This window comes from Melanotaenia boesemani, chromosome 19, assembly GCF_017639745.1.
Source record: "Melanotaenia boesemani isolate fMelBoe1 chromosome 19, fMelBoe1.pri, whole genome shotgun sequence".
Taxonomy (NCBI): domain Eukaryota; kingdom Metazoa; phylum Chordata; class Actinopteri; order Atheriniformes; family Melanotaeniidae; genus Melanotaenia; species Melanotaenia boesemani.
In genome coordinates, this window is record NC_055700.1 from 18,065,129 (window position 1) to 18,080,581 (window position 15,453).

General features: G+C 39.1%; 1 protein-coding gene across 1 annotated transcript in view; it reads left to right on the forward strand.

Annotated features, from left to right (window-relative positions):
• Nucleotides 1-11,459: 11,459 nt before the first annotated feature.
• si:dkey-1d7.3 (transmembrane protein 132D) overlaps nucleotides 11,460-15,453 on the forward strand; it is a 32,292-nt gene continuing 28,298 nt past the window's right edge. Inside the window, exons 1-2 of the mRNA XM_041970271.1 lie at nucleotides 11,460-11,705; nucleotides 14,523-15,450. Coding sequence (XP_041826205.1) covers nucleotides 11,636-11,705; nucleotides 14,523-15,450 — 998 coding nt within the window. The 5' untranslated portion in view covers nucleotides 11,460-11,635. The remainder of the gene's footprint in view (nucleotides 11,706-14,522; nucleotides 15,451-15,453) is intronic.

Sequence of the window (15,453 nt, forward strand, 5' to 3'; positions counted from 1 at the left end):
CAGTGTTCACGTCTGCCATTTGGGTCCTGTTTCACCTCACTCAGACGGCTGGCTGTGACACCCAGTGTAGTTTCACTCTGGTCCATCTCTGACACAGCCCACCACAACAATGATCACTTAATGAGACCATCTTTCAGCTGATTCAGTTGTTTGTTTGTTTGTTGCTGGGCAAGCTTACAATGCTGTGTGTGCTCTGGCATTGTAAGATCTGTCCTCACTCCTCTCTGAAGGGCTTCAACTAAATGAGAAGCAATCAAACTTAATCATAAGGATTGACAAAGTGTCACATTAGTGAGCTAATCTCATTGCAACATAATTGATTTAATAAAGGAAAAAAAAACATGAAACATTTAATTGTGGAGAAAAAAAAATCAAATCTCTTCATATCCTGTACTGATGGGTTTGATTGATAGAGATCGTGGCCTCATTATGCTCATTATGATTTATCTTCCATTATAATAATGTTACACAAATTAGTGAAACTTCACACTTGTAAAAAAAAGAATAGGCAAGAAATGATGTTGGTAGCTGAGCCTTAGCACCCACCCACATCTTCACATTAAAACATTTTTTCAGGGACTTGATAGACCATTAGTGGTTCTTATAGTAAGCAGAAGGCTTTTCAGTGGAAACTGTATCTTAATGGATGTGGTCCAGCTTAATCCGTCTCTTGGTAAAAACATAGTACATTAGCACACTCTTAAAGACTTTTCCTTAGCAAATCCCAAAACAGATCAATCTTTGAGAAGTTTCATTCTTAAGTCCATACTCATTTTCAAAGTACACACCACATGCTACCAACTGTTTGCTTTCTCATACATTAGGCTACTTAATGGAAGCCCTGAGAGGATGTAATCAGCTTCACAGCTTCAACAAGTAGCTGCTGGGATGGAAAATCCCAAAATAAACTTTCTTCTTATTACCTGATAACAATTAACTTGTGTCATTAAGAAAACGGTGTAGTGATTTCCAGTATGTAGATTTATTAAACTAAAAATTGATATGTTGAAACTTATGCATGCACCTATGAAAAGCCTACATTGTGTCACAGATCAAGGCAAGGCAAGGCATGTTTATTTATATAGCACATTTTATGTACAAGACAATTCAAAGTGCTTTACATAAAACATTAAACGCATTACAGTGTGGTGCAGGAAGCAATAACGAGTGCATTAAAAACAAACTTTGAGAGAAATAAAAAAAGTTAAATAAAAACAGAAAGGAAAAACATCTAAATAAAATAGATAAAATGCAAGAAATAAAGTTCCAGTAAATAGAATAGTTTTTAACCCTGATTTAAAACTGCTGAGTCAGCAGACCTGCAGTTTTCTGGTAGTTTGTTCCACATGTGAGGATCATAAAAGCTGGACACTGCCTCTCTACGTTTAGTTCTGACTCTGGGAACAGAAAGTAGACCTGACACTGATGACCTGAGGGATCTGGTAGATTCATAATGAACCAGAGGATCCTGAATGTACACTGCTCAAAAACAAAGGGAACACTTAAACAACACAATGTAACTCCAAGTCAATCACACGTCTGTGAAATCAAACTGTCCACTTAAGAAGCAGCGCTGATTGACAATCAATTTCACATGCTGTTGTGCAAATGGAATAGACAACAGGTGGAAATTATTGGCAATTAGCGAGACACTCCCAATAAAGGAGTGGCTCTGTAGGTGGTGACCACAGACCACTTCTCAGTTCCTGCTTTCTGGCTGATGTTTTGGTCCCTTTTGAATGCTGGCGGTGCTTTCACTCTTGTGGTAGCATGAGATGGAGTCTACAACCCATACAAGTGGCTCAGGTAGTGTAGGTCATCCAGGATGGCACATCAGTGCGAGCTGTGGCAAAAAGGTTTGCTGTGTCTGTCAGCGTAGTGTCCAGAGCATGGAGGCGCTACCAGGAGACAGGCCAGTACACCAGGAGATGTGGAAGAGGTCGAAGGAGGGCAACAACCCAGCAGCAGGACCGCTACCTCCGCCGTTGTGCAAAGAGGAACAGGAGGAGCACTGCCAGAGCCCTGCAAAATGACCTCCAGCAGGCCACAAATGTGCATGTGTCTGCTCAAACAGTCAGAAACAGACTCCATGAGGGTGGTATGAGGGCCCAATGTCCACAGGTGGGGGTTGTGCTTACAGCCCAACACCGTGCAGGACGTTTGGCATTTGCCAGAGAACACCAAGACTGGCAAATTCGCCACTGGCGCCCTGTGCTGTTCACAGATGATAGCAGGTTCACACTGAGCACATGTGACAGACAGGACAGAGTCTGGATACGCTGTGGAGAACGTTCTGCCGCCTGTAACATCCTCCAACATGACCTATTTGGCAGTGGGTCAGTAATGGTGGGGGGGTTGTACAGCCTTCCATGTGCTTGCCAGAGGTAGCCTAACTGCCATTAGGTACCAAAATGAGATCATCAGACCCCTTGTGAGACCATATGCTGGTGCGGTTGGCCCTGGGTTCCTCCTAATGCAAGACAATGCTAGACCTCATGTAGCTGGAGTGTGTCAGCAGTTCCTACAAGACGAAGGCATTTATGCTATGGACTGGAACCGTTCCCCAGACCTGAATCCAGTTGAGCACATCTGGGAGATCATGTCTCGCTCCATCCACCAACGTCACGTTGCACCACAGACTGTCCAGGAGTTGGCGGATGCTTTGGTCCAGGTCTGGGAGGAGATCCCTCAGGAGACCATCTGCCACCTTATCAGAAGCATGCCGAGGCATTGTAGGGAGGTCGTGCAGGCAGATGGAGGCCACACACACTACTGAGCCTCATTATGACTTGTTTTGAGGACATTACATCAAAGTTGGATCAGCCTGAAGTGTGTTTTTCCACTTTGTTTAATAAGAATATATCATTCATTCAGATCTAGGATGTGTTATTTTGGTGCTCCCTTTATTTTTTTGAGCAGTGTATTTTGGTACTGAACCATTCCGAGCTTTGTAAGCTAACTATTTTGAAGTCAATTCTTTTAGAGACAGGAAACCAGTGTAAAGATCTGAGGACTGAAGTTATATGGTCTTTTTTTTTTTTTTTTTTTTTTTTTTTTTTTTGCCATGTAAAAAGTAAACGCTTTAATATAAGTTTGAAAATCACTCTTGAGAGAGCCTTTGATCAAATTTTGTAGGCTATTTGCCTCTACAAAGTTTTTTACTTTAAGCAAGAAGTCTACATGGAGTAAAAAGGAAATCTACACACCTGGAAGACCAACAGAGCACCTTGAGAGATCACAATAAAGGACCCGGAAGCACTTCCAGAATCATCATTGTCTCAAGTTGAACTGTTAACATTGCAGGCTACATACATTGAATGCACATGGCTGAGATTAGTTTTCAGAGCTGCATTTCAGGGCTGAACTCAGTTTTTCAGTGCCTTCAGTTCTCCTTGATGAGTCAGTCTCATCCACTGGCTTCAGGACAGATCACAAGAATTTCCATCAAATAAACAACCTGGTTATGTTAAGGGAAAAAATAGGGCTTGGGTTAAAATACAGTGTCATCAAAGTAATAACAAAAAGGTGTCATAAATACAAGCAGCACTAGAGGGAATCATAACATTTATGTGTTACAAGGCAGGGACGTTGTACAGACTGCCTGTGGGGTTATATGGAGGAAGTCTCAACAGTTTATAAAGAGACAGATCTGTCTTTTCTACACTGTAAGACTACATAATTCATCATTCCCAGTCAAATGGAAACCAAGACTCATCAAATTCATACCAGCTCATCAGTACATGTGCTCAAACTCATGTCTGTACACTTTCGGTGTCTCACACTTATAAAGTCTGTGTGTTGCAACAAGAACACAAGTGGGCAGTTCAACTCAAACATAAACACACAAAGTAACAGTTCCTTTTGTTAATAGATTTACTTTAAATGTTTTTATGGTTTAAAAATGAATAAATACATTTTAAAAAGCTGTTAAACATACCCAAGAATATTTTTTTGTGTTATTAACAAGTTAGGTAATATCTGAGGTACATGAGTAAAAGTTTCAATGATGGGCACTGAGGAGTTGTTCACTTAGACTGAAATCTAATTTAAAACAACATTGTGCATATGCCAGATATCATGTGCATGTATTATTTTTATCATGTGATTATGCACATGAAACATATTTAGTTGAATTAATTAACATACACAGTCATATAATTGTAACACATTTAGTAAAATTTGAAAGTTTTAACTCCACATAATAAATAAACAACCATAAAGTGACATGAAGTGTTGGATTCATCACACATATATGCAATGGTTCAAATCATCCCAAACTATGATGAATTGTCATTCAAGTTTTCAACTGCATTGGCTTGTTATTTAATAATGTGTTTTAATCAGGTACTTATGATGCAAAAACAACAATTTAAAGAACGAACAAATTCATTAAGTCATATAAGATATAAAATATGTTCATAACTGCCAGATTTTGCTGTTTCACCACAATCCTCTGGAGGGCAGCAATGATATTTAGTTGGGTACTGAGAGTCTAGTTGGGCATAGAAGCAAATTACACATGCACTTGGAAGCCAATAAGTCTTTCAGCTATTTATGTATCTATTTTTGCAGTACCATGTCTTAAAAAATAAAGTTTGACTCAAACAACCCCAAAGAATGAGGGAGACAATGCTGCAGTCTCTTAGCAGGGCTACGTTGAAACCAAAATTTTGTTCTCAGGGTATTAAAGGGGGAGGGAAATTAAATTGGCAAAACATTGAATCTTTGTTTTGTTTCTTTCAATATATTTGCCACTTCTTCTCCTTCTCTCACACAGCCTTCCTCTTCTCCCACTTCTTCTTCCTCATCTTCTCCTCTGTTTTTTACTGAAGCCCGCTCTCACCCTTATTTTCCCTCTCTATCCAGCAGATCTATATTGAGTTGTGAGACTCAGGCATCCCAGAGGGCCGATAGATGTTTAAAATTCTGGCCGGTTGTAACCTCTCTATCATCGCTTTCGTACTACCTGCCACGCCACCAGAGGGGGGCATGACGAGACATCCATCTCTTGCTGGCCTTTCTGAATATTTCACAGAACCTCAAAGCGCCAGTTAAACACTCCTCGTCCATTCTACCCCAGTGCATCCAAAAACACAGCAGGGAACTACCAGGTAAAATATTCTAATTTGACTTTGATACACTGAGAAGCCTTTTGTTATGTGGCGAGGTAGAGATTTCTTTTAAAGTCTTGGCCTAAATAGATTTATACATTTTATTCAGTGGATTTGCTATATGGAGTAGTCGGTACTTGATTAAACCACATGAGAACCACTAGGAAAAGGCAAGTGAATTGTTATTTATGCCTTTTTTTTCTACTTGTTGTAGGTCTGAGCATATCTGCCCTCATGTTAATGAAGCACATGGGATTGAATTGCAAATCAAATACCATTACTGGTTTATACCCTCAAGGTAAATGCTCTACATGTGGTTTCAGAACATTGGTAATATAATATATTAGATGCAGGTAGAGAGCATTTTCAGATATTTCTCATGTGGAGATATTACTTTATCATATAATTTTGCACATTCAAAACATTTGGTTGGATAAGCATACACACTCAAATAGTTGGGGCATAATTTACAAAATCTCAAAGTTTCAACTCTATACAATGCACAAACTGCCTTAAGGCGACATAAGGTGTTGCATATACATGCATTTACCAAACATATTTGCAGTTTATCAAATCATCACAAACTACTTCCCACACAGCAAACCCGAGGCTTTTAAGCTGCCAGAAGGTTTGGCATCCTGAGGGAGTTGACAGCTTTGCCAGCAGTAATCTAGCCTTGCAGTTTCTTTGCTTGCTTAAAATGTCAGTGATGTGACATGCTTTACTCTCCTCTTGTATGGACATAAGAAGGCCTTTTGCCATGATGAATACTTGCAGCTGTGTATTGAACGTTTTTGCCCCTTTTGTTTAGCTCAGAAGAGATAATTTCAAAACAAAAAAGTTTGATGAGACTGAATGGTTTCATCCATCCATCTCCTCCAACCTTAATGCGCTGCCCAGCACGGGGTAAGATCCAAGCATCTTACCTGTTCAACATAGTGCCTTGAGGGAATGCTATTTGTGGAGGGGAGGGAGGAGACACTGCCTGGATTTTATTTCCCTGAAGCATCCTGCAGGGGTTAAAAACTGATTTTCAGATTTGGTCTGAGAGGACCATTTATTTGTTGTCTTCATAAAAGTGTGAAAGAAAGGAACTGTTGCCCAGGTCTCATCTTAGCCGAGAAATCCATAGACTTCAGAGAAAATGTTATAAAAGACAGCCCTTTTTTTGACCGGCTCTATTGTTACTACACAGGTTAAACAACAGCTTTATGTTCAGAAACTAGGCTCCAGCATTTCTGTGAGATTACAGATAATAGTTTGCAATGATTTTCACTCAGAAGACTTCTTAAACATGCAATGCAGTAACTGACTTGGGCCTTTTTGACCCACACTTTCTATTATTAATCTGTTCACATGATCCCTGCCATTTGTGTGCAGCGCCATCAACAGAATAATACTGAGCTGATCCTTTTTTGATGGATTAATGAAAATTAATTTATCACCATCTAGCTGATGGGGAGTAATAAGAGGTATTAAGGAATTATTAAGATGGAACATCGCTATAGTTCTCTATTCATCACTGAGCTGGATTACTGACGGTAAAGGTTAATAATCTAATAATCATACACTAGGATGACCTCAGCGACAATGGAGGAGTCACAAGCTGGTCATAGTTCAGCTGGATGTCAAAAGGTTCTTGGGTCAATTTTGATTTAATCCATCAGCGTTATTGTGGAATTATATTTTTTTAACATCTGACTTAAATAAGAATGAACTGTTATATGTACATAATTCATTTATTTTGCCACATTGTGTGGTGTAAAATCTTCAAACGTCAAAGAAACAGAAAGATACCTTAGATCATTATCTAATTCAGACATTGGTTACAAATGTATTGGGATATAACAAAGGAAAAGAGTGAAACTGATTATATATGGTACACAAGTTAATCTGAATGTATTCTTTATATTTGCTAAGCAATTATTGTATACTGTACCTAAATCAGCCCTAAACTGCATGTATATATGAAGCACTTAAAAACTTTTTTTTTCTTTTTTTTATAGCAAAAACACATGTGACCACGCTTACAATTATAATGCAGTAATGTTGATGTTTAGCAGGCATGGTGTTTCCCCCCTTCCCCCTTTTACATGCTTGTGACACAACAAGAATATCAGTCATTGCAAAAAGTAAACATTTATAGTTTTATTTTTTGCTAATACCAAAATCAAACTGATGTGAGGAGCCAGCTATGAGGAGTGAGACTTATTACTGCTGACTTTAGTGAAGGAGAGTTTAATCTTACATCATAAAGTCATTTTGTTCTTGTTAGGCATGATGTTTACGGCATTCACCATCACAGTTCAGAGAGATAGTGTAATTATTGCCAGTTTCCACCAAACACAGAGCAGTCCTCATCAAAGATCAAAGGAATCACAGCTTCTGATTTACACTATGAAACTTTAAGCTTTACTAAGCTTTAAGCAGTTAATGCAAACTGGTAAGTAGTTAGGTAGAGGGGACCCAATAAAAGATGTATTTTTATTTATTTATTTACCTATGTTTTGCAATTTATTTGTTTGATTTAAACTCATGGTCATAAGATGCATTTTTGGGGGGTGGGGGGGGGGGGGGGGGGGGGTCTCCTCGTGTTTTTGGGTTTAATCTTATATTTCTTGTACATCATCTGAGTTTCTAAAACTTCACTTATTCACTTGTTGACACAACCATTCCTTTGTGCATTTACTTGAGTTTGCCTTCTTAGTCTTTGGGTTTAATTTACTGCTTGCCATGCACCTGTTTCATTTAAGTCATTATCTTTACCAGCCATAGGGCTGCACTGCAGGACCCCCAGCCGCCAAAACAGAAGCAATTCCCAAAGTAACTACCTTGCAAACCAAGCAGGTAAAGCTTTCGGCATGATGGAGCCCCATGAGGAAAACATTGGAGTTAAAGATGTGAGACAGAACGACCAAATAAAAGCAAAAGGAATAAAATATAAATAAAAGAGTTTGTAAAAACAGTGGACTTAGGTAAAATAAAACAATAGAAACATTAATAGGCGGTATTTAAATTAAACAGAATAGTATATAATTAAATAATAAGTAAAAAAGAAACTGATAAAAATTAGATAACAAAGACTAGAACAAAATAAAATAAAAGTTTGGCTATAAGCAAAGCTAAAAAGGTAGATCTTGAGCCTCTTTTTAAAAACATCAACAGTCTCTGCAGCCCTGAGGCCCACTGGATAGCTGTTCCACAGTCAAGGGCCATAGTGGTGGAAGAAGGCTTACTGTAAATTTTAATTCTGACTTCAACTAAAAGTTCGGTACCAATGGACCTCAGGGTTGTCAAGGACTCATGATTTAAAAGGAGGTCAGATAAATAAGAAGGCCCAAGACCATTAAAACATTTATAGACCACTAAAAGAACCTTGAAATTAATCCTGAAAAGCACGGGGAGCCAATACAGCAATTTCAAAACTAGAGAAATGTGTTCTGGAAGATTTAAAATTAAATATTTTTCGTAAAATGATCCCTCTCTTTCAGGAACAATAATTAAAACTTCAGTTTTGTCCTGGTATAGCCATTGGAAATTCTCTGCTTTTCATGACCCAATATCTAAAATACAGTTTAAAAAGATGTTAACTGGCTCCAGGTCATCGAGAGACATGGCAATGTAAAGTTATGTATCATCTGCATAGCTGCAAAAATCAATGCTGTGCCTCCTGATGACATCCCCAAGTGAAAACATGCAAAGATTAAAAATAATTGGACATTAAATTGATCCTTGGGATCCTCACACTGGATTTTATGGGTCCTTGAGCAACATGTATCCATACTTAAAAAAAATGTGGTTCTGTGAGATTGCAATAAAACCATGTAAAATCAGTGCCTGAGAGGCACACTAAACTTATGAGTCTGTTTAATAAAATGCTTAATAAAATCTATTGTATCAAAGGCAGTATTTAGATTCAGTAGAACCAGGAGTGAAAGTTTCTGTGCATCCAAGTTACACCTGAGGTCATTGACAATCTGTAAAGAACCTTCTTGGTACTGTTTTAATCAAAAACCTGATTTAACTGAATAAAAACAATTTTTTAAAAAGACAATTTGAGAATGTGGGACAAATGTGGGATTTGAATCTTGTTGGGAGAAAACTCAACCAGGGAGCTTTACATCAACCTGGAGAAAACTCAAGTGTTCAGATCTATTAAAATCAACATTCTGTTGTGATAAAAGATTGGATTTAATAGTACACATTCAGTCAAATCAAACAAAGTCTAGTTCAGTTTTTACCTTGTATTGATTGTCAAGCAATACATTTTCTTTTTATACTGCAGTAAGAAACTTACAATGACATGATTTTACAAAGTTGGTACGAGCAAATTACAACAAATTAACACTGAACAGTTTTGCAGTGTATTTCCTGAATGTTTGACTTGCTTTTGGCTTTCACTAGTATGACAATTTATCCTGCTTTTAATCTGTTTTAACCACACTATAAATCACAGCTTTCTATTTAATTTCATAAACATTTACAGGATGTGGGGTCTTGACCCATGTTGCTCTACATCAAATGACCCCCTAAAACCATTAAAGCCACCTGGCAGCAGCTTAACATCCACTGCTGGAACCCCATAAAGTGAATCCAACCACCCCTCTGTCATCTCTAATAGCACCGGCAGCAGGTTGCATGTCTGGAACAACAACTGAGATCTGGAGTCATTCCCAGACTCAGCTGTCAGTGGCCTCTACTACTGTCAGCTTTAATTGTGACTTCAAGCCAAAACCACAGACAAACTGTTCAAATTAAAAGTCAATAGCTTCAAAATGCAGTCCACGTAATACCCTGGCACAGTAAAGTGCTACTGCAATGTGTACAGTTAAATCCAGTTTTAAGTCTTGAGGTAATGCAGTCTGTAACTTCTAAATTTTACTGGCATTTAGAGATCCTTTAATGTCTCACTTAAGCTGCAAAATTATTCTAATTATTCACTGCAGTCAAGTGGGAAACTGTTTACTCACCAATGTTGCCTGCATCCTTAATGCTGTCACCTGGCACGAGCGTCCGCTTGCTATAAAACAGGAAGTGCAGTGGGTTTAGTTGGCTTTCAGTTGGAGTAAAGGACAGGTGTTTAGAGGGAAGGTGGAGAGAGGCGAGGTGAGGAACAATCTGCTCAAGCTTAATAAACCAGTTATTTTTAATACAGTGGTTACAAATCTCCCATCAGTACTTAGTATGACATCACTGCAGAATCATAGCGGCTGCATTCTCCATTTCTTCTAAAACCGCATCTCCTCTCCAAGGTAGAAAAGACTGCTCTTGAAATCAGAGCCCTGCTTGTGGGACACAGTGCAAGCCACCATGTTATTTCTGAGTAGGCTTTGAACTCACACTGGTGCTAAATGTACCTCATTATAATGAGTGTATGAAATTTTAGGTCAAGGCAGATGTAGTGATATACAAAAACATCAGAGAGAGAGAGAGAGAGAGAGAGAGAGAGAGAGAGAGAGAGAGAGAGAGAGAGAGAATGCCTGTTGAGAAATTAAATGTGGCCTTTGGCCATTAGCAGTACATAAACATGTCAAATCTTTTTTTTTTTTCCTTTAACTCTGGGCCCACCAAAGTCAAATATTTAAACACCATAAACATAAATGAGACGATAGTCTCAACTTATTAAAAACAATTGAAAACATATGCAATTTGGCACAACTAGCACAAGGCTAAAACATTATCAGATAGTTTTCTGAGCTTTGCGCCCTGTGACCAAAACTGTGACACATCAAGGCTTTAGTGACTGAATCCATCTGCTCCATATGCACCAGGTTTATTCCCAGGAGATTCTGCTGACAAAGCCTCTGACAGCTGGCAAAACATGTTTAATTCCGTTTTCTCCCCCTGAAACCTGAGTCAAGTAATGTCACCACTTATAAAATGGCAGCCTGCATATTGGGAAATATTTGTGAATTTAAGAGCCATATTTAGAGAGAGAGAGAGCGAGAGAGAGAGAGAGTATAGAAATGAATAAATATAAACCATTTTTTGTGAAATTATTATAGTAATTATTAAATGTTTTGGCCTTTAGTTGAAGATATTCTTTTGATTTGATAAAACAACAGTCGTGGAGAAACCACTCATCTCCCAACCCTGTGCACATTTAATTTGCTTCAGGCTCTCCCCCTATACCGGCGATTATACCCACGTGGGTCAGCTTAATCTGACCGACGGCACATGTTTACTGATTTCTATCGTGGGAAGAGTTGTGTCTGTTGCTGTCCAGCCGTGACAGTCACAATTCCAGAAGGAAGAAAAGAAAACTGTCTATAACAACTGGAAGAAAAGAGAGCCACATTTAAAACTTTCCAAGGAGGACGAATATTTATGTGGATACAGAAATCAGCAAATCTTTTCTTTTTTCACCCCACTTCATCCTCTGCAATAAGCGGAAACTTTTTACTGGGCGCAAAGCGATGTAATGGTTTGCTTTCTTTCAAACGTGTGCGCACAAAGTCACCGGAGCTCGGTGCGCATTGAAGCTCAGAGCAGAGTGCACGACCAGAACCTGCAACTTCACTAAAATGATGCCCAACCTCTCCCTCCGCTCACTGTTTCCAGTTGTCGCAGTGGCAGTTATAACAGCTATTAAAGGTGAGGCTTGTGACTGTTTTTATTAGAAAATGAACACCCTCATTTTATTTGCTCAAAGGATTGAAGGGACTAATTTTTGTTTACGCAGACCCAGAAAGCTTTATAGGAAGGCAACTTGGTTCAGCTGTGTTTATAAGAGAAATAAATGTAGTAAATTAACCCCCACCCACCCCGCTCCAATGATTTTCTAAATGCACAAAATAAAAATAGTACACTGTTGTCTCTTTATCCACTAAAATATTATGTATCTGATATGAGCTTTGAAAATAGAAACGTGTTTACGTCATTTAGCTGATTTATGATATCTTCATTTGACAGGTCCATAAGGTTGTCTGATTAGGAATTTCAAAATTTTGGTCATAGACCATGGCCTCATCCTATTTTGTTATTGCTCTGTCCAACTGAAAGTCACTGCAGACTCTCCAGTGTGCGTCAGGAGGCTTCATCTGTGGGATTAAAGAGGCCTGAAGCTGAGGTTGCACAGCTGTTTCTCTGGTTGTTAAAAGATAACCTGCACTAGTAGCTCTGTGGCCACAGTGAGCAGGCTGCCTCTGTGTGATACTGCTATCATGCAAGAGACCACTCTCTGAGATTGGCTGGGCTTACATCTACGCATCCTATCTGCGTGCCCATTTTTCGGCATGTACACGCGTGACTGCTGCATTTCTGCAAGCGCAGGACTCAGCTGTGCTCCCAATGCGTGTCTAAGTAATAGGGTTCAGCCTTTGATATCCTCCCTTGTTCAAAAACCATGAATATGTATGATAGCCTTATCTTCCAGTCCAGTCACAGATGTGCCGCCTTATGTGTCAGTGAGTGAGCCTTTCTTGAGTTTGATCTATCATTTACTGCCATCGCTGTCAGGATGTGTCTCATTATTATTTTAATTAAGAGGTCAGCTAGGACTAATCAAATTATTGTCTTATCAATACGGATAGAGAGTGTTCTTCAGCACTGAAATAATTCTGAACTTCAGATCAGACACCACAACAAACAAATACTGGAAATTATGTTCATATTTGTATAGTCTTCATTTCGTGAATGGCTTTAGCCTGTACAATGTACAGTAGCAATGTAATGTCTTTTTTATCGTGATAGATTTAAACAGCTGGATTTACAACCTGGTGCATTCAAACAAATCTCTCATGCTTTTTGGAGTAAAATAATGAGGAACCAGACAGCACTTGCTGTAAATAAGACAGCACAGACATCTGCCTGCAAAGAATAGTTCTCATAAACTAAAGCCAACATTCATTAAACTTTTTAGTTAAACAGATGTTTTCTGATGTTGCATTATGTTTTACCATTAATTCTTGTCGGCCAATAATTACCCAAAAGCAAAAAATCTGGATCATCACCAGCAACTAATTAGCTGAAGTGAGTTGCCTGAGAGCCTATCCGACCACCAAATGTAACAGAAATCCATTTATGGATTTCAAAAGGCCCGTTCATGTCCAAACTTCAGGAACAAGAGTGGTAGCAGGCTGTGGAGTGCAGATTATAAGAGCAAAATAACACCTGGGAAGTTAAACGACTAGATAACCCTTTGTTAGCCAGATTTTTACAGCACCACATGTCAAATAAATATAGATTTAAAAGGGGATTTTGTTCTGTTTTTCTTTAAATTTGCAGATATTATAAACAATGGGGGTCAACCAATATCTGTTTTGGCCTTAATGTAAAATTCTGTGCATCTTCAGTTTAATCTAATCTCTTGAATAAGACACTTTTTTCCTCTTGAATACTACCTTTAATATTACCTTTGACATCTGTTCAGATTTTGCTTCTCGTACCAGAGGAAATCTTATTTACATATAGATGCACTTGTAAAATAGGGTTTGAAAATGAGAAAAGAATGATACAGCTCTTCCTGCACTTTCAGCAGAGAAACAGAGGTTTCGCTTTGGCCAAGGTTTTTTGTCTGTAGATGGGTTGTTTATCTGAGGTATGGCAAAGTCATATTCATATGCTAAATCTTTTGCACTTCAACATGAAGGATGGCAAATTACCAGGTGTCTTTGGCAGCGGTAAGTGCACTCTGTCATATACAGCATCCGGTTGGGTACAAATAGTCATTATGCAGGACTTATAAGAGAGGCTTTTCAGTACTCAGATGATGCATTTGCTACTTGCTCTATTGCAACATGTAGAGGTATGTGGAGAGAGCATTCTGGATATTCTGTTGAGGGAAGAGCTTAGTAAAGCCCTTAGATGCATAAGTGTCATTTGTAGTAGTGCTGTGTTTTAGTGAAAGAAATTATGCTAATGTGAAAATCTGTCCAGGTAGTGGCATTTAGTGGTTGTATGCAAGAATGTGTGACTTTTTTGTATATTTGCTTTAACATTTGTAATAGATTCTTACCATCTGGCTCTATTATATGCAATTTGAATTGCATTGCATTGTCTTTTTTGACTGTTTTATCTAGTAGGACTATCACAGTTAAATGGTTTTCTGTAGCTGTTGGAGATGAGAATAACAAAGCTTTATGTTTTTCTGATGACGCCACATCTGGATTCATTTGCTTTTCTTGTTTTTAAATGTAGAAGCTAAGTAATTAGCTGCCTATGTTATGTCAAGTTTTTGGCTTTACCTTGACTCTGTTTGCCCTTGGTTTCTCTTGATGTTCCACGTCCCTTTGCAACTGACTTATGATCTTCTATGAGCCTTCATCCTCTTAACCATTTTCGTAAAATATTTCCATTAGCAGACTAACTTTGTGAGTGAAAATAGCAGCTTTAATATCTAACACTGAAAATTTCAAACACTAATTAAGTTATTTTTGCTCTAATTTCTCTTTTTAATTTCTTTCCTTTCAGCTGCTGGAGGACAGAAACTTGCTAAGGACAATGGGATATTTCCCACCCCATCCCCTGTTTATCCCACCATCAACTTTCAAATCTTCAATGCAGAACACGTGTTTCTAAGACAAGAGAGTTCAGAACCAAGAGGAAATTCCAGCCTGAAAACTCAGGCTCAGACTTTTCTCATTACTAATCCAGGTGCTGGGGATTTCCAGCCAGCTATCAAGGCCTCCTATGGTCCGCTAGCTGTGGATGCTGCCATTCCGCCAGACCTGCTCCTCAGCGGACGCAGAATTATATCGGTCATCCTGATCCGGCAGGTCCGTTCCTCAGCCCCTGTTGTCAAGATTCTCTTCCACATGCCCACAGAAAGTAATATCACTTTTGGGCAAGAAACAATGGGCTCTAAAGCAGATGATGAAATTAAAAGTAACAGGGCTAAGACCAAGGATGGAGCTCACTGTGTGACGGCTTACGCCTTTTGGGAGACGAGGGAAGTCCGTGGAGCTTGTCTGGTGTCTCCAGGTGGATTTTGTGTGGCACAATTGAAGCTAGAGCCCTCCTGGTTCATTTCAGCCAGTAAATCTGGAAGCTCTAGCAGGGAAGCCGAAAGAACTGAAGAAATTAAGGGACTTCAGGGGAATCTTGTTGAGGTCTATTTCCAGAGCAGAAGGGATCAGACTGGCCAATGTGTTCCACAGGACAGCCTCCAACGAGTAGGAGTGGGAAGAGGGAGAGACTCTGGAGGATCTGGGACACCTATGAGGCGGATTGGAAGTGTAACTCTGCTCAAAGCCTCAGCAGGGAACCCCACTTTCCTTCGACTGAGGCTAGGAGGTGCTGTGGTGATCCAAACGTCTTCCAAACCCCTGAAAACCACAGATGTGGCTACTTTCTATGTCTTTTTGGCTAGTACGTCAACATTGGAGAATTTTACACTTAGGTG